The sequence below is a fragment of the Oryctolagus cuniculus genome, chromosome 11 (assembly GCF_051225735.1).
Source record: "Oryctolagus cuniculus isolate XC-2025 breed Fujian yellow rabbit chromosome 11, ASM5122573v1, whole genome shotgun sequence".
Lineage (NCBI taxonomy): Eukaryota > Metazoa > Chordata > Mammalia > Lagomorpha > Leporidae > Oryctolagus > Oryctolagus cuniculus.
Genome location: NC_142877.1, coordinates 103,274,774 through 103,294,490, shown reverse-complemented (window position 1 = coordinate 103,294,490; position 19,717 = coordinate 103,274,774). Strand labels below are relative to the sequence as shown.

General features: G+C 38.7%; 1 protein-coding gene across 2 annotated transcripts in view; it reads right to left on the bottom strand.

Annotated features, from left to right (window-relative positions):
* Positions 1-8,204: 8,204 nt before the first annotated feature.
* The window catches only part of SCYL2 (SCY1 like pseudokinase 2), a 68,814-nt gene continuing 57,301 nt past the window's right edge, over positions 8,205-19,717 (bottom strand). The window contains exons 14-18 of one of the 2 annotated variants that reach the window (XM_051846573.3): positions 17,818-17,918; positions 16,089-16,164; positions 15,871-15,966; positions 13,638-13,757; positions 8,205-11,411 (exon numbers count right to left, since the gene is read on the bottom strand). In XM_051846573.3, coding sequence (XP_051702533.1) covers positions 10,770-11,411; positions 13,638-13,757; positions 15,871-15,966; positions 16,089-16,164; positions 17,818-17,918 — 1,035 coding nt within the window. In that variant the 3' untranslated portion in view covers positions 8,205-10,769. The remainder of the gene's footprint in view (positions 11,412-13,637; positions 13,758-15,870; positions 15,967-16,088; positions 16,165-17,817; positions 17,919-19,717) is intronic. The other variant, XM_051846576.3, reaches the window with a different exon arrangement.

Below are 19,717 nucleotides of genomic sequence, written 5' to 3'. Positions count from 1 at the left end.
GTCAAAAAGAAAAGAAAAGAAAAGAAAAGAAAAGAAAAGAAAAGAAAAGAAAAGAAAAGAAAAGAAAAGAAAAGAAAAGAAAAGAAAAGAAAAAGAAAAAGAAAAAGTTCTAGTTTATATTTGATGCCTTCCCATCATCTTATACCAAAAAAGTCTCCTCATAGTCAGTTAAGCCACCACATAGGACACCCACATCCCATATTGGAGTCCCTGGTTCGAGTGCTGTCTACTTCATGATTTCAATTCAGCTTTTTGCTAATGTGCCCTGGGAGGCAGCAAATGATGGCCCAAATTTTGGGGTTTCTGTAGCTCAGATAGGAGACTCAGATTGAGTTCCTGGTTCCTGGCTTCAGCCTGGGTCAGCCCTTACTGTTGCAGGCATTTGGGAAGTAACCCAAAATATGGAAGATCTCTCTCTCTCCCCCTCTCTCTCCTCCTCTCTCTTTCTCTCCCTTTTTTTTTCTTTCTCCCTCCCTCCCTCTCTCTCTTTCAAATAAATAAATCTGTAAAAAAGTTAAAAAGCTCTTTCATTTAGAGAAAAAAATATTAACTAAGACATCTTTAGGGGTCCTTGCCCAGATTACAACAAATCTTCATTTTCAGGAAACTTGCCGTGTCCTGAAGCCCTCCTCTTTTATGATGACAAGCTTCCAAAAGTCCTATGTATACTGTAACGTTCCCCATTCCTCTGGCTACTGTTGAACAGATCAGGAGTAGACATCTGCACTACGCTCAGCTGATCTGGTGCCAGATTCTCCTAATATTTTAACTTTGGAGAAGAAAGACTGTTACTGCATATTGAAGGATCCAGGAACAACAACTACATGTCCTCTATGGGGTAGAGAGGTGAAGAACACCTGACAAAGAGAGGAAATGCAGAGGGGCATGTATTCCTAATGCTCTTCCAGTCCCTGTCCATCTAGACTCAGATGCCTTTTCACCCTGGGCTTTCAAGTAATACCCGCATCCTTATGACGAATTGCCCTGTTTTGGATTAGCTAAGATGGTTTCTGTTCCTCTCAAAGAATCTTGGCTACTGTAATTATTTAAATCCCAAGCCCTGTACTATCAAGTAAGTCTCCACTGAGTACTGTGTGGGTGAGCCTGACTGTCCAGTTCAGTGACAGAAGAAGACTCATGAGCAAAAATGTAACAAGCAGGGCTCATAGGTTCATCACCAGCCAAGTCCACCCAGTCTGCCAAGACCGAAAAAGCAAACCGACTAAGTCCCAAATAAACAATCCAAAGGCATTAATCTTATCAAATCCAACCAAAGAGTTGGATGGAGAATTTTAACTAGGTCAGGACTAAAGATAAAATTATTTACTTTTTTATATAAGAGATTTTACAAGGAAACAAAAGTGATGAAGAGAAGTTATGGTCTTGGGATTCCTTCTCCCCAAATTCTGTGCCAGTTTTTCCAGAAAATCCCTTACCCTTCCCCAACTCCAGATTCCTTCAACTCACCCCATAACATCCTGAGATCAACATAAAATTTTTTTCAACATAAAATCAACATAAGATCAACATAAAATCTTTTTTCCAAAACTTTTCTCATTCCTTTAATATTTGTAGGTTGTTGATAACTATCATTAGTACTAGTCAAAATGTATGAGAATAAAACTAGATTTTTTTGCACTGAACTCCTCCTATTTGACATTAGGTATTCTATAATAGTCAAATTTATTATACAAAGCACTTTCAAGTATCTCATTTGATTCTCACAACAACCCTATGAAACAAACAGATAAGGAAATCAAGACTCAAATTTCCTCAATATAACCTGACCAGCAGACTTCACATATCTGACTGGGTCCTAAAGCACATTTTCTAAGCTCGTACCACCAGGGTACACAGCACATTATGAGCCCCAAATTTTACTATGGGAGGTAAAGCATCCATGCAACATACTTCAGAAAAGATGGACTCCGAATCCTTGGGCCTTTAAACATTTTATTGAGGAGGTGAGTAATTGGCATAGCTGTTAGAACACTGCTTGAGATGCCACTCCCATAACAGAAAGCTTTGGTTTGAGTCCACGCTCCATTCCCAATCCTACCTTTCTGCTAATGCACACCTTGGGAGATAGCAGATGAAGACCCAAGAGCTTGGGTTCCTGCTATCCTCATGGGAGACCCAGATAGAGTTCCTGGCTTCTGTCTGGTCCAGTGTAGACCTTTGCAGACATTTTAAGTGTGAATCAGTGGATGGAGTATTTCTCTCCCTCTCTGTCATTCTAAAAAAAATAAATAAATAAACCAAAATACAGAAAGGTAGGCTGTCTTAAACCAGCATGGATGGAATCCCTCCTGTTACATATTTCACACTTATCACAGAAGTCAAGCATTTACTTAGAACACGACCTTCTTTCATTTATGAAGAACCTTTCACTTCATTCTCCACTGCCTCTTTGAGCCTTATAACCACATACAGAACTCTACTTTACTGTTGAAGCCAAGGGCATGGAGAAGACATAACAAGAAATCATACCCACGTACTCATCTGCTTGCTGCCTTTGGTTGCATGTAACAAATTATGTATCATTTCAACTTGGAGGATACAGCCGCCCACAGCCTCAACATAAGATACTCAAGTAATAATGTTTGAGTCTGTTTTCTTTTTTCTAGATCTTTATCTATTTTCATTTTATTTGAAAGGCAGCAAGAGAGGGAGAGACAGAGAGACAGACAGAGATCTATCACTGGTTCACTCTCTACATGCCCACAACAGCCAGGGTTAGGCCAGGTTGAAACCAGGAGACTGGAACTCAATCCGGGTCTCTATGTGGGATTGAGGGACCTATGTACTTGTGCCACGTGCTGCCTTCCGGGATGTACTTTAGCAGGAAACTGGATCAGAAGCCAAGGAGCCAGGATTCGAACCAGGCACACTGATTCGGGATGGGAGTGTCCCAAGCAGCATCTTAACCACTGTGCCAAATGCCTGCCCCATGAATATTTCTTTACCATATGTTACTACTTGTGCACTCTAAGAGGATACTCCAAGAAGTTCATGGAAATGTGTAACATGAAAAATCCTGCATGGATTTCAAAAGTATTTTGCACCCTCCCCCAAATTTATGTTTTATTTTTATTTTTCCATGCACTATATATTTTATGTCCCCATATTGGTTCCGATTTAGTCTGAAGTTCCCCTCTTAAACTATTTACTCCTTTCGTCCACCCTATTGACTGTATAGAAACATTTTAGTTTTGCTTTGCATATCATGCATTGTGACTTGACAAAAAGGGGCCGGCATTGTGGTGTAGTGGGTAAAACCACAGCCTGCAGTGCCAGCATCCCAAATGGGCTCTGGTTCGAGTCCTAGCTGCTCCACCTCCAATCCAGCTCCTCTGCTGTGGCCTGGGAAAGCAGTGGAAGATGTCTCAAGTCCCTGGGCCCCTGCACTCGTGTGGGAGACCAGGAGGAGGCTCCTGGCTCCTGGCTTTGCATCGGCCCAGCTCCAGTCATTGCAGCCAACTGGGGAGTAAACCAGGGGATGGAAGTTCTCCCTCTCTCTGTCTCTCCTTCTCTCTGTGTAACTCTTTCAAATAAATAAATAAATAAATCTTTATATATAAAAAAAGGACTCCATAATACTTAGCTTGTGTCGAAAACCAAAATATTCTAGCAAATATGGTAATTTAGTACATGCAGTTATATCATAGTAATGCCAACTGAAACTGTAGAGGACTCCACAGCAAAGAGAATACTTGGGGGGATTTTTTTAACACCATTTTTCTTGAAGGTGCAGAAGGAACCCTGAGGTATCAAGATAATTTCAACTTATAGAGCAGTGAACAGGGTTAGTATTTAGTGTTGAGAATCAAGATTGGAACAAACTCACATACCTTCCACAAGTATGTCTCTTGAAGTCCTTCTTTGAAATTAAATAGCACAAGGCAGGTCATTTTATCAATATTTTCCCCAACCTATTCATGTTAAATAATGCAATGGTAAAAGGATTAATGTAATGGATGATTACTTGGAAGACAGTGACATCTTCTGGTAGTTTTTAAGTCTAAGTATGTGTATACCAGACATTCTACCCTTAGAACCAATGATTGTGTTAAAAGATTTTTTTATTCTGTTTATTACTGAGCCTGGAAGTGTGAATTCTTAAAGTTTGAAAATACTAAATAATATGTAAATTATTAGTTAAAAAATCACTTTATTTTGCCCTTCCCTTGTTGTCATCCATGGTACTAATAGAAAGTATTTTTTAAAAAATCAGGTAAAGCCAGAAGGAACACACTGAAAACTGTATATTAACATCCTATACCTTTATTATAGATGGGCTGAAAATTTGGCTGAACCTCATATCAGTCAACAATAGATATGTCAAATTATGATACTTTAAAAGATAAGGGAAATTCAGTTATTTTGAAGCATCTACTCATTAACTGAAACTTGAAATTTCTCCTGGGTCCTCAAGGAAGCTGTTGTATGTCAGAGCGACTTCATATCAACCCTGGTATGAGGATAAGTTCATGACATATTCCAAAGCTAAGTGTGGTAAAGGAAACAAGGCAATGCAGGCTTCAACAGTGGGCTTCATTCAGAATTTCTAGAGAAATGAATGAGTTGCTCAATTTTTGAATGAATTGCCTCCTCCATAAACATTTCTCAAACATGAAATTTTGAATTTTGGGCAATAGAGGTAAATGTTCTCTCTGCCAAGAGCCAGCAGTACACGTATTATTGCTAAAGAAGGCAGATGCACACAATCACTGAAGCTGTGGACAGAAACGATGTCTTCTTAGGAAATTCGAGCAATCTAATGAGGATAGCTGCATAGATGAAAGACCTTTCCATCTCTCCACAAAATAACTTTTAGAAAGAAAAATTTTAAAACAAGTGGGTACTTCAAAACATTCAGGGAAAAATAGAATGAAAAGGTGTTTATTTTGATGCAAATTTTAAATAATTTTTATTTACTTATTTACTTGAAAGGCAGAGACAGAAAGCTAGAGATCTCCCATTTGCTTGTTCCCTTCCATTTTTTGCTTTTAATTATTATTTGAAATACTTATTTATTTAAATATTTATTTATCATATAGGCAGCTCTTTCATCCATTGGCTCACTGCCCAAATGGCTCCAACAGCCAGGTCTGGGCCAGGCTAAAGCCAGGAGCCAGGAAATCCATCTTGGTCTCTCACATGGGTGGCAGGCCCCCAAGCATCTGCACTATCATCTGCTGCCTTCCCAGGCACATTAGCAGGGAGATGGATGGGAAACTGAGCAGCTGGGACTTGAACGGACACTTCAATATGGGATGCTGGCATCCCAAAAAGTAGATTAATCTGCTACAACACAACGACAGCCCCTGGTTAGTGAACCTAAATGCCTCCAACAGCCAGGGCTGGTCTGGGCCAGGCTGAAGTCAGTAACTGGGCACTCAACCTGGGTCTTCTTATGTAAGTGGCAGGGGCCCAATTACTTGAGCCATCCTCTGTTTTCTCCCAGGGTGTGCATAAGCAGGAAGCTGGAATTGGGAGCAGGGGTGGGACTTCAACCCACCGTCTCCCACTCTGGCCCAGGCCCTCTGACAAATGTCACCACCAGCTGTTCTGTGGATACTGCTTCCCCTCCAAAGATGTCAGACTCAGCTGAGGAGGGCCGGGGGGTAGGACAGCCTCTTCTGCTCTTCCATTTCTTTATTTTTCCACCTTCCCTCAGAGGCAATAGTTCATTTTTGCCACTTTTTCATTCTTTCAAGTTCTCTTTGACCCTGTTAAATACTTCCCTAGCTTCTAGTGGTTAACACTTGTATTAAATGTTCCCCATTCAAATATCTGGTGTGGTTCTGTCTCATGAGTGCCTTCACTGCTGCCAGCAGCCATAAGGAATGGTGTATATCTAGCCTAGGAAGGCACTTCAGAAATCCACAGAAAAATACGTATCATGAAAAGCAGTGCACGTGGCAGGTGTACTAAGATGTCACCGGAGGTGCCCACATCCCATAATTGGAGTGCCTGGTTTGAGTCCTGGCTGCCGTTTTGATCCAGCTACTTGGTAATATGTACCTTGGGAATGCAGGGCATGATGCCTATACTAGTTGGGTCCTTGTTACCACGTTGGAGATTTGGATTGGGTTCTGGGCTCCTGGCTTCAGCCTGGCCTAGCCCTGGCAGGTGGAGGCATCTAGGAGGTGAACCAGTGGATGGAAGATCTCTGTGTGTCATTCTGCCTTTCAAGTAGGTGAAAATACATTTTTAAAAAACACGGTGAGGGGCTGGGTCTGTGGCACAGTGGTTAAGCCTCCGCCTGCAGCACCAGCATCACATATGGGCACCGGTTTGATTCCTGGCTGCTCTACTCCCAATCCAGCTCCCTGCTAATGGCTTGGAAAAGCAGTGGAGAATGGCCCAAGTGCTTGGGCCCCTGCATCCATGTGGGAGACTTGGAGGAAGCTCCTGGCGCTGGGCTTCAGATTGGCCCAGCTCCAACTGTTGAAGCCATCTGGGGAGTGAACCAGCGAACGGAAGATCTCTCCCTTTGCTTCTCAAATAAATAAATCTTTAAGCACACACACACACACACACACAAATGGGGGCCAGCCTTGTGGTGCAGTGGGCTGTCTCTGCTTGTAAAGCCAACATCCTGTTTCAGAATGCCAGTTCAAGTCCCAGCTGCTCTGCTTCTGATTCAGTTCCCTGCCATTATACCTGGAAAGGCAGCAGACGATGTTCAAGTGCTTGGGCCCTGCCACCCACACATGAGACCCAGGTGGAGTTCCTGGATTTGGATTTCAGCTTGGGTCCACCTGGAGAGTGGACCAGCAAGTGGAAGATCTCTCCGCTGCTTTCGCAGGTACATTAGCAGTGAGAAGGATCAGAAGTCTAACAGCCGGGAATGGGCGCCCAGGTGGCAGCCTCAACCTGCTATGCCACAGCACCAGCTCCAAATAAATCTTTTAAAAATAAAAATACAGTGAAGACCTAGTACCAAAAAAATGTAAAATATCTCATTTTTACATCAATTCCATGAAGAAATGGAATGTTTGGTATATTAAGTTCAAATATATTAAAATCAATCTTACCTAATTTTAACAGGATTACTAGAAAATTTACGTATTTGTGGCTTGTACCCTAGTTAGCTAAATCCTCCCTGCAAGGCTGGAACAACTTGGCTGCTTTGCGTAGACAAGTTTTCTAATATCCAACAAGCTCCACCACTTTGGTGAAATGGCTCTTCAACTGTGCTTCCTCAAATTTATTAGCTTTTTATTTATTTGAAAGTCAGAATTATGGAGAGGAAGGGAGAGAGAGAGAGAGACATGTTCCATCTGCTGGCTCATCCTCAAGATGGCAATAGCCAGGACTAGGCCAGGCCGAAGCCAGAATTTCCTCCAGGTCTCCCACATGGGTGGCAGGGGCTCAAAGACTTGGACCATCTTCTGCTTTTCTCTGACCATTAGCAGCAGAGCAGGCAGGACACAACCTGCACCTATGTGGGAAGCCAGCGTTGCAGGCCGCAGCTTAACCCACTAAGCCACAATGCCAGCCCAAGTTTATCAGCTATAATTCTGGTATGTATTCAGGGATTGCAAACACTGTTAATCCGCATTCCCCAACCCTCCTCAGCCACAGTGCAAGGCAGCAGCTCGGAGGCTGATTTTGGCTATATAAATTTCTCTTCTGTCATTTCCCTCACTTCCCCCTCTTTAACACATTTTTTTCTCAGTATAAATTACATTTATGAACACATACACTACATAAATCAATCTCGGAAAGTACCTCCAGAAGAATTCATAAAGTAAGGGATGCAGTACAGCAAGGAGCACTGGACTGCACATTAGGAAAAAATCCAGCTTATACTCCCAGCTCTGATCTCTTTGGGTCATCTAAGTCTCAGGCCCTTTGTTTCTACATTTGCTCAGAGAGAGGTAGGGCTGAGATCAGTTTCATTCAAACTGTCATGAAATCCTTCATGGATTAAAAATCAACTTTCTTTCTTAAAATACTAGAATGGAAAATGGAACAATACACTCATTAAATACATTTTCTAAAACTTTTGCTTCAAGTACATTATTTATATGGTGGTTGCAATGCCAAATATTTCTTACTTCAATAGTTAGTTTGAAAGCCACTGATGTAGATAATTTCCACAAAATCCTATATAGTTTGGATTCTAACAGATTCTAAAATTATTCCAATACCAGTAAATCGTAAGATATAAAATCACAACTTAATATGGAAAGTTTTAGCAAAGCTAAAATTTATTTTGGTTCAATACTCTGCTTGCTATCAGGCATTTTCACATTTACTTTTGCCTTTAAAATATAAAAGCAAACATGTGAGGTATTTTACAGTGTTTTTAAAAAATTACTTCCTTAATTTATTCGGTGAAAAGGAGGGGTATAAGTATTCCAAGAGAAAAATCAAAAACCATACTTACACTATTTCCAATTGCTTGTATACATCCTCTACATGTATCACATACTTTAGCATAAAGAGAACAGAAAACCAATTCAAATGACAGGGAACCTTTTTTGTAATTTTTGTCTACAGGTGCTCTTTAACCTATCAATTGTCCACTCTACGCACAAGGTTTAATTGCTTTCAAAATCTGAAATAATTTTAAGGTGATCTAGTACTCTGGAAATTGTCCTCACATAGGCACACTGAAGTCTACTAATAGCACAAATTTTCAGAGACAATTTCACAACAGAAAAAGGCAATGACAACAGTTCAGTTGCCCTTGAGGAAGTAGAAAAAAAGGTATAGGAACAGTTTTGTGAAAATGTAGCACCACTACCTCAATTAAGAGTTAATTTTAACATGTCAAAATTATCTCTGAATTACATGTATTTTTTCAAATAATCCGATCTCATATTTAGAAGTTCAAGTTATATAAACTGTTATATTGTTTTCCTTTTAATTAGTTCAACACTGACATCAAGTTATTTTTTTACAAAACAAAAAACATTTCTTGATAAACAGTGAATACTGACCACATTGTGAAAAAGGAAAGTATTTTTCAACATTAAGCGAATTTATTCCATATGTAAACTTTCCTCAAAAGAAATATTACAATTGTGCTAAAAACAATCTTGTCAAGTTGTGAGTGTATTTGATAAAAACATTTTGATCTTCCCAGTGTTTTTCACTTGAGTAAATTTCTTTAGCAATCCTATCAGTTCTCTAAAGCTGTGCAACAAATCTACAGAACACAGCTTACAGACACCAGATAGAAAGCACCCTTCTACCTGTATGCTAGCAATAATCATATCATCAAATTATTTTTTATAATCAAGTACTGAATTTTAAATATATATTGAGTGTATGTATGTATGTATTTTCAATGAATATTCATATTCAATGAATAAGCTTAGGACCAGCACATTGAATTTCATACGGTTTATTTAAATGATTGCTGGTTCCAGATAATTAAAAACCACAAATTATATGGCAGCAACTGTAAGACACATTTAGTTCTTTAAAAGATAGTTTTAAAGTTATCACATAATGGTGGAATATAACTTTAAAAAATACAAATGACATTTATAGCGTAAGGCTATGTGGTTGAATAATCAGCAAATTAAAGAAAAAAGCATCAGAGAAAGATTTGAAAAGCGAAGCATGTTTCCTGTTAAGAGAATGTATTCTTTCCTTTCTAAAAATAGGTAATTAAAATACATTAAAATGCCTGAACAAAATGTTCCTGAAATTCCTAGAAAAGAAAGAATTAAATTTCCATAGCAGTAATTGATTTCAGACTATCACAGCAAGCCAAAAATTAATTTGTTGGTAGCCAGAAGATGTAACTGCTCATTTTTAGAGAAATTTATTACATTTGAAACAATACAGTAGAATTCTCAAAAGTTTACTCATTAAATATAGTTTACTTCTTACAAATCTCCTTTTGAAAATGTAATTTGTATATGGCGCAACCTCAGAAGTTTGAATTCAAAATGAAATCTGAAGGCAATAGCCAGGGAAATTACATCAGAGTGCTTTGTCAAATATCTGTACAAATAAGTACATACTTCTGTGATACAGTAGGAAAAAGGTGATTCTAAATATATCCAAGTAAATGCAGAAAAATACATTACAATTTGAGGCAGATCATGCTAAAATATAATTTACAATGATTAGTTTGCATTTAAGATGGTTAATGATGCTTCTTAAACCAATGAAATCAAGGAAGCTAAGTTTTGCAGTACTTGCTCAGTCTTTCATACTTAACATTAGTTCATCTGATGAAAAGCAAATAAAATTGGAAAAAGTCAAAGACCTGATCCTTCTCTTTATGCTTATTATTTTCTTACTCGGTCATACTAAATGCAAACAAATAAGTACAGCATCAAGATTTTTCACATGTTAAAATGAAGACCAATGACTTGTGAAGGCAGACTGTGTACCATGTAGTACATACATAACAGATACGCTTGCAGTTACAATCAACTCAATTTTTTAAATAACATCAAGATTTACAAGCCAAAATAAACATTTGATTTAAAAATTCTGCTATTCAAGATAACTTAGTTGATCTTTTTTTCTCTTTGAGATTGGTAGGAGTTGAGTCTTTAAAAACCTGAAGAGGAACTGGTAAGAGGAAATAAATCCTCAATGCTTTAAAAAACTCAACTAGGTAGGAGTCCATACAGTTACTATGCTGGCTGGCATGGAAAAAGGTGTTCTCTGCCACAGAACCATTCACTTTCCCTCAGATGTACTTCCTTCAAGCCATCTATACAATGATGTAAATCAGCTCACCCATGATTAAAACTGAAGTAACCCTTCAAAAATAGAAGCAAGACACCTCACCCAAAAAGATCTTTTAAATCATTGCTACCTGAACTGCTATTAGTCATAGTAGTTGGTGGCTGTGCAAAGTTCTGTGGATTAAAAAAAGGATTACCCTGCACACCAAAGGCAGATTGTCCTAGCATGTTCATCTGCGTCCCCATTACTGAGCTGCCCATACCTGCAGAAACTTGAGAAGGAACAAACTGATTAAGCCACTGATTTGGTTTCTGTTGTGATAGTTGGTTCATGCTAACTTTGGGTTGCTGAGGACCAAAGAGATTATTAAGGGCAGACATATCTGTAGGTCTTTGTTGGATTTGTTGGGTCTGCTTCACACCAGCAGCAAGAGGAACACTCAAATCACTGAGGCTTGGAAAAGTGGGAGCCATCTTGGTCACGCCACATGTGCTTGGATTGCTGAAGAAGTTCTGGTTTGTATTGACCGGCATGCTGAATCCTGAAGTCTGAAAGCCCATGTTGGCATTTAGGCCATTTGTCAAATTTCTTTTTGTATTATCAATTGGTGTAGAAAACTTCATCCTTCCCGTGTAAGGAACAGAAGTGAAAGTACTTGAAGCAGACACTTTAGGGGTACCAATAGAAAGGCTGGTCAAAGATGACATATTATCCATCAAAGTATCTGTCAAGTCCTTAGTCTGAAAAATATGAGAGAATTACTTTATCTCTAAGAAATCCAAATTATTTTAAAAAACATTTGACAGATTATATTATAAAGGAAAAATTTAAAATTGAGCTAAACAGTCTACCCCAAATCAACCATCTAGTCTACAGGGCAAATAAAGCTTGCAACCTATTTTTGTATAGCTTTTACAAATGAACATTTCCAACTAATTTCATGATAGGGAACACTAACTTCAAATTCCAGTCAAACAAAATGTTATTTCCTCCAAAACAGAATTGCTTTCTTCTCATTAGTATTTTTATTATAAAAGATGATTTTAGAATTTTATCAGAATTTTATGGGAATTTTTTTCTCTATTCTTTCATGAGGGTTCTTCAGAAAGTTCAAGGAATACATGCATTATGAATAAACTGCATGGTTTTCAAAACTTTTTGCACCAAAATAAACATCTTTCAACTCTATTTTCTCTCACTTTTTTTTTTTTTTTTGGCAGTTAGACAGTGAGAGAGACAGAGAGAAAGGTCTTCCTTTTTCCGTTGGTTCACCCCACAATGGCCGCTACAGCCGGCGTGTTGCAGCCGGTGCGCTGCGCTGATCCGAAGCCAGGAGCCAGGTGCTTCCTCCTGGTCTCCCATGTGGGTGCAGGGCCCAAGCACTTGGGCCATCCTCCACTGCACTCCCGGGCCACAGTAGAGAGCTGGACTGGAAGAGGAGCAACTGGGACAGGACCAGCGCCCCAACCAGCACTAGAACCCGGGGTGCAAGCCGCAGGCGGAGGATTAGCCTAGTGAGCTGCAGCGCCGGCCTCTCACAAACATTTTAAGGTTCCTTCATATTAAGTACTTATAAAATATTCTTGATTTTGCCTCTTGGCCTGCAAAGACTGCACACCCCGCACCCCCACCCAGAGGATGAGTTTATTAAATGGTAACAAAAAATAATTTAAAAATTTTAAGATAAAAATATTTCTGAAATCAATAAGAATGTAAACTTTCTGAAGGAGGGCCTTAACCTACTGTAATAACATCAGGGCCTAAACTAGGACTTGGAACACAATAGGAAATAAATTCATGTACATACACCTTCCTAAATCAAGGTCATGCATATACCCCTTCCTAAAACAAGCTACAAATCTATCTGTAATTGGAAAAACAAAAATAGAAAATTATTTCTAGATCAAAACCACTTAAGAGCATGAATATAATATTCCTTATCCCTTCTAAGTGAACAAAGTTTAATTAGTGCCCAATCTTTAAAAAAAAAAAAGCCCTCTTATGCATCCAGCTTCCTCTTCATTGGTAACAAGCACTATTATGAAACATTATATACGTTAGGCAGGTTATGGAGGAGCTGTTAAAAAAATCCTTCATGCCCATGCTTCTTAGAAATTATAAATTATTTATTTATTTTTAAAACTGAAATGATGGCCGGAGCCGTGGCTCACTTGGTTGGTCCTCCACCTGCGGCGCCAGCATCCCATATGGGCACCAGGTTCTAGTCCCAGTTGCTCCTCTTCCAGACCAGCTCTCTGCTATGGCCTGGGAGGGCAGTGGAGGATGGCCCAAGTGCTTGGGCCCTGCACCCACATGAAAGACCAGGAGGAAGCACCTGGCTCCTGGCTTCAGATTGGCACAGCACCGGCCGTATCAGCCATTTGGGGAGTGAACCAACGGAGGGAAGACCTTTCTCTCTGTCTCTCTCTCTCACTGTCTATAACTCTACCTGTCAAATAAATTAAAAAAAAAAAAAAAAACTGAAATGACATTAACATTCTTTTTTTTTTTTTTTTTAATTTATTTGAAAGTCAGAGTTACTCAGAGAGAGGAGAGGCAGAGAGAGAACCAGAGTGAGAGCGAGAGCGAGAGTCTTCCATCCGCTGGATCACTCCCCAATTGGCCGCAACGGACGGAGCTGCGCCGATCGGAAGCCAGGAGCCAGGAGCTTCTTCCAGGTCTCCCACGTGGGTGCAGGGACCCAAGGACTTGGGCCATCTTCTGCTGCTTTCCCAGGCCACAGCAGAGAGCTGGATTGGAAGTGGAGTACCCGGGTCCCGAACCGGCGCCCATATGGGATGTGGGCTCCCCAGGCCAGGGCATTAACACACTGTGCCACAGCACCAGCCCCACAAATGATTTTTTGAAATATATTTTTATGTAAACTAGTAGTAGACTAAGTTCCACACTACCTAATCGCTTAACAGTTCTATACGTGAAATTATGCAAAAGAAATCAACTCTGACCTGTTTAACTGGAGCAATAGGTGTGTGCACTTGGGGTTTAAGAGGCTGCTGGCTTTTCAACTTCTGTGCTTGCTCTTGTTCTTTTGCTAATTTTTGTTTTTCTTCAAGCGTAAGTGATACCTTTAAACAAAAAAAGCAAAATAATCAATTTTATAATTCCACTGTAAAACAAAAATATGTTCTTGGGTAAAATATATCTTGCTATTTTAGTGATACTACTTCAATGTAAAACAAACTATGCCTGCCATAAATCAAGTTACATCACAAATTACTATAAGGTTTAACTTAAGGTAAAAACTCACAGGAACTGTGCTAAAACATTTCCAGTATGAAAACTATTATTATTTTAAAATCATTCATTAGAATAATTTTTCCAGATAATATGATTAAGTGATTTCATTCTATTAAATTGGAAAATCTAATTCAACTTTAATTTCACTCAAAAATTATATTAAAAATTCATATACATCTAAAAATAATTAAACATTGTTTCATACCTTAATGTCTGCATCAAATTCACTATTTGTCTTTAGTTTTATCAGTTTTGCTAAACTATAAACTCACAATATATTCTCTTAGAATTCTGGAAAATATTATGTCCAGTAGTCCCTTGGCCTCATATTTCTAAATGAGTAGGAGAATGTCCTCAGCAGATGCTGAAAATTGACTTAAATACTTTTTATATTAAATGTTAACCAAGGTTAAGCCACTGCCTGCAACACAAGCATCCCATATGGGTGCTGGTTCAACTCTCGGCTACTACATTTCTGGTCCACCTCCCTGCTAGTGTGAATTGGAAAGCCGCAGAAGATGGCCCAAGTACTTGGTACCTGTATCCATGTGGGAGACCTGGATGAGGCTCTTGGGTTTGGCCTGGCCCAGCCCTGGCTGTTGTGACTATTTGGGGAATGAACCAGGGGATAGAAGATCCCTCTCTTTCTCTCTTTCCTTTCTCCCTCTCTCTGTAACTGCCTTTCAAAAAACAAAATAAATCTTTAAATGCTAACCAAAAGTCCAACAGGAAAATATCATTGTATAGTTTATTATTCAAAATCAGAGGGAGAGCAAAATATTAACAAGAAATAAAGAAAAAAATGTGTTCAGATTTTTCATCTTCCAGTGAGATGAAATCAAATGTATTTTGAAAATCCTCTTTAAAGCATTGTTGGGTCTATCAGTAGTTAGTGATCAATATCACATATCTCACATAAACCAAGCAGGGTACATCATTAGTTCTATAGTATTCCCCCTCAAGACACAGAAACTTAATCTGATTATGTGAAAACCTCAGACAAATTCAATTTGAAGGACATGCTGCCAAATTCTTTGGAAATAGGCCGGCGCCGCGGCTCACTAGGCTAATCCTCCGCCTAGCGGCGCCGGCACACCGGGTTCTAGTCCCGGTCGGGGCGCCGGATTCTGTCCCGGCTGCCCCTCTTCCAGGCCAGCTCTCTGCTGTGGCCAGGGAGTGCAGTGGAGGATGGCCCAGGTGCTTAGGCCCTGCACCCCATGGGAGACCAGGAAAAGCACCTGGCTCCTGGCTCCTGCCATCGGATCAGTGCGGTGTGCCGGCCGCAGCGCGCCAGCCGCGGCGGCCATTGGAGGGTGAACCAACAGCAAAAGGAAGACGTTTCTCTCTGTCTCTCTCTCTCACTGTCCACTCTGCCTGTCAAAAAAAAAAAAAAAAAATTCTTTGGAAATAAAGAGGTTAAAATTTATGGCTGACCATAAAATTTAAAATTGCTGACCATGGAAACGAAAGGAAAGAGACATGAGGTTGTTAGTCTCAAAAACAATAGAAAAAGTTTGGAACTCAAACCATTGGGAATATAGTTGAGTAAGTAGGACAGAAATCAAAATACTGAAGAGCCAGCAATAACTGGGGAGTACCCAAGGTAGATGGACTGCATAAACCTACATTGGAAACCATCCATACAGGAACTGAGGCAGAGATGGACACAGAAGAATTTTTCATGGGGTGTGACAAATACAAGAGAAAAGACGAGAGAGTCAGACAATCTAGAAGTATTATGCCATGGAAGGATACGTAATAAGGAAGCTAAAATTCTTAAAAATGCTTATTCTCAATATGAGATATGTTTCATGGATAAGAATTTCATAATTTTAGAATGTTTCTTAAGACACTAAATAGTACTTACCAACAAAAAATGTGGATTATAAGTAATCCTACAATATAAATGAAGAGTACTAAAAGAAGAATAAACAAACTCACTTTTTTATGTTTATTCTGTAGTGCATCCTCTTTATTTTCTGATTCACCACCAGTCAGAAAGTCTGCTCCAATGTTGTTAAAAACCTTGTCGATCTGCTGAAATAGAAAAAAAATCAATTGTTTCAATAGATTTCATGAAATTGTGATTTTATTGCTTAAAATGAAAATATCTCCAAATAAAATACATTCTCACTTTCTACAAAAATTAAATATCTTACCTGATTCCCAATATTTGTAATATTTGTTACTTTTGATTCCTCAGAAGCATTCATTTGATTTCCTATGTCCAAAGATCTGCAAGAAAATTGAATTATGACAAAAATAAATGTATTTTTTTTTAATTTGTTTTAAAAATTGTTTATCTACATAGAAATTACTCGAACCCAAATAAACTGAGACCTCCTTCTTTAAGGACAGTCATCCTTTCCATTATTTTCTATTATTAATGTGCTCGCTCAAAAGATAACATTTTTTTTTTTTTTTTTTTTTTTTTTTTTTTTTTTTGACAGGCAGAGTGGACAGTGAGAGAGAGAGACAGAGAGAAAGGTCTTCCTTTTGCCGCTGGTTCACCCTCCAATGGCCGCCGCTGCAGCCGGCGCACCGCGCTGATCCTGGCAGGAGCCAGGAGCCAGGTGCTTTTCCTGGTCTCCCATGGGGTGCAGGGCCCAAGCACCTGGGCCATCCTCCACTGCACTCCCTGGCCATAGCAGAGAGCTGGCCTGGAAGAGGGGCAACCGGGACAGAATCCGGCGCCCCAACCGGGACTAGAACCCGGTGTGCCGGCGCCGCAAGGTGGAGGATTAGCCTATTGAGCCACGGCGCCGGCTCAACATTTTTAAGACCATTTTATAATTCTGTATTTGAGATTCACTGGAGAATTTTCTCAGGGTATCATAAAACCAAGCAGACATGGCTCTTGTTGTCAAATAGCTTACTATCTCACTGAGAGTGAGATTTTATATGAGGAAGCTAAGTGATTAGGTTCAGAATCTTTGATATTAACAATAAATGCTAAAATCACTGTGAAGTATGCCAGATCTGCCTTGAAAAATAGGTAGGATTTAGATAAAGCAAAAGGTAAGTTCCATTTCCCCCATCAAAATTTTGTTTCAGCCTTTAATAGACATTTAAAACTATTTTTTCTGGGCTCTTATGTTAAGACAGTCAAACTATTAAGCATCACATTCATATATACCACAGAATAACTTAGAGCATACAAAGGACTATTTCACCTGCTTCTTCAGTATGTGTTTTTATTTCCATAAAGTCTTCATGTTACCCTGGGTATAAGCATAAGCTTGTATTGAGGACTTTGCTCACGATCGATAGCAATTTACTGATTTTAGACATCTCTGGTTCAAGATTAAATGTCAGCTGGTAACCTAAATTCATGTGTCTGCTCTGGGGCAAAAACTAAAACGGAGTTCAGATTCCAATAAACTAGCACTATCCAGTGCATAATTTCTACATTTTCTGGTGTTTTGTTCTGGTGTTTTGCAAATAATTAAATTCTCCCTAAAAATAAAGAGGTGACTTCTGTGGCAGTGTATATGAAATTAATGCTCTGACAGTGTTTCTGGAGTTAGACAAAGGAAAAGGGAAAAAAAATCAAAACACAATGGGTTCATAGATTTGAAAATATTTACAAGTGGTACTTTTGGTGTTCAGCAACTACAGTGGCAGTGGCTAAGGTTGATGAGGAATTTTTCTCAGAAACTGAATTTTCCTTAGCAGAGAAAATGTGAAGATTCTATCATATTTTACTTTTATACTCAGAAGTTAAATTAGATTTTCATTAATAATCTATTTTTACTTAAAATTATTCACATGTTTTACAGATGGAAAAATTAAAGCCCGGTGATTTTTTATTCCATTTTCTAGAAAATCAGTTATGATAGAATTTTAATCTCACTCTGACATTGTGCAACTCATTTATAATCGACTTACTTCTGCTGTTCTTGCATTATATGAAGTTGCTCCAGTTTAGTCTTATGTTCAGATTCCAATCTATTAAGCATTTCTTTTATGACAGAAATGAAAGAATTGAACTGTAGAATAAGAAATTAATATGATTATGACATTTCATGTTATCAGTAAATGTAACCAAGTAAGAGACTTCAGTGAGTTATCATAATAATCTTTACCAACAGAACAGGATTCTCTCAGAGTCAATGTCTCAAAAAAGACCGTATAAACTCAGCATATCATAGCAAGCTTTCACAATGCCTTTGTATAGTGGTGATGGAATAATTACGGTTTTTAAGTTCCAGAAAACAGGTCTCCATGAGGTTTATACCCTGAGTTGTGTAACAGTTTTATTCAGGAGTTCTATATAAGCTTACCCTCAGAAGGTACATACTGATTTTTCTAGGATAATCCAAAACTGAACACCTGAATTTATGCCCACCTAGAAACAATCCATTTAATAATGCATAAGAAATTCCTTTTTATTTGTTATAAAAATTACATGTTCAGCTAAAGTAAATCTTGTTTCCTGAAAAGTTGGTAGAAATATTAGATGTACAAAATCTATTTTTTAAATAATTAAATTTTAGAAGTATATATAACTTTACATTGCAACATAATTTAAAGTCTGGTTAAACTTTGGTTAAATGCTGATGATTCTTATAGTATTTCAGGATCATTGTAAACAATTTATTTCAATAACACCAGATAGTATAGTGAAGACTCTAGAAAACCGCTTTCCTCCTTTCCTCAAATCTTCTAACTACATCTTTATGCCACCTACCCATACACACATACTATTTTACTAATCCTTACAACTCTTCAAAGTAGGCTTATTACTTTTATTTTTCAAATGAGGAAACTTGGGCTCAGCAAGAGGCAAAGCAAGATCCTCGGGGATACTAACTAGTACAGAAGCACTAACAGCCACAGAAGTTAAGTGTGTCCCTACATCCTGTGCTCTCTTTGGCTACATTACACTGAAGCTTCTTCATCTTATCATGAGAATGACAAATGATAGAGTTCCTTAGTCATTTACCATGATCTTCTGTTAAGTAGGCTTTTAAATTTTTTTATTAGTGTGTAACATAGTAACAGGAAAGTAAACATACAAGGGCATAGCTCAAAAAATTCACACACTGAATATACCCAATGTAACTAGCAACGAGATGGAGAAACAGAACTTTATCTGTACCCCAAAAGCTTCCTTCTGTCCCCTCATCCAGTTGTTATTTCACAGCCTCATACCCTATAGATAAACACTATTTTACTAGGCAGCATGGATTAGTTTAGACTGTTTTTGTACTTTATATAAGTAGAATCATTTAGTAGATCCTCTTCTATGCCTGGCTTCATGTGCTCAACATTTTGACTGCGAGATTCACCTATATGTTGCATGTAGTTTATACAGAAAAGTTAACATGATAGGCTTGAACTGCTATCCTTGGAAAAAACTGTTTACCAAGGTTGGCCTTTGGCTGGTGTCTGGGAACCTGGATTTCAGGGAAGTTCCCATTATTAACTGGTAACACTAGCTCACTGTGCCTAAACTGTACAAAGAGTGCATTCTATGCTGAACACCTGCTTTCCTTCTGTGAGTCTGGAATTTGAGCACATGCCAGACAGAAAGTGCTACTTGATCAGCCTTCAATAAAAACTTCGAGTACTGAGTCTCTAATGAGTTTCCCTGGTTAGCAATACTTCACACTTACTGTCATAACTCACTGCTGGGGAAAGTAAGCACAACCTGTGTGATTCCACTGCAAGTCCTCTCCGGAAGCCTGTTTTTAGCTTCCCCTAGATTTTGTCCTATGAACCTTTTCCCTTTCCCAATTTTGTTTTTTCTAAGATTTGTCTATTTGATTTTTTAAAAAAGATTTAT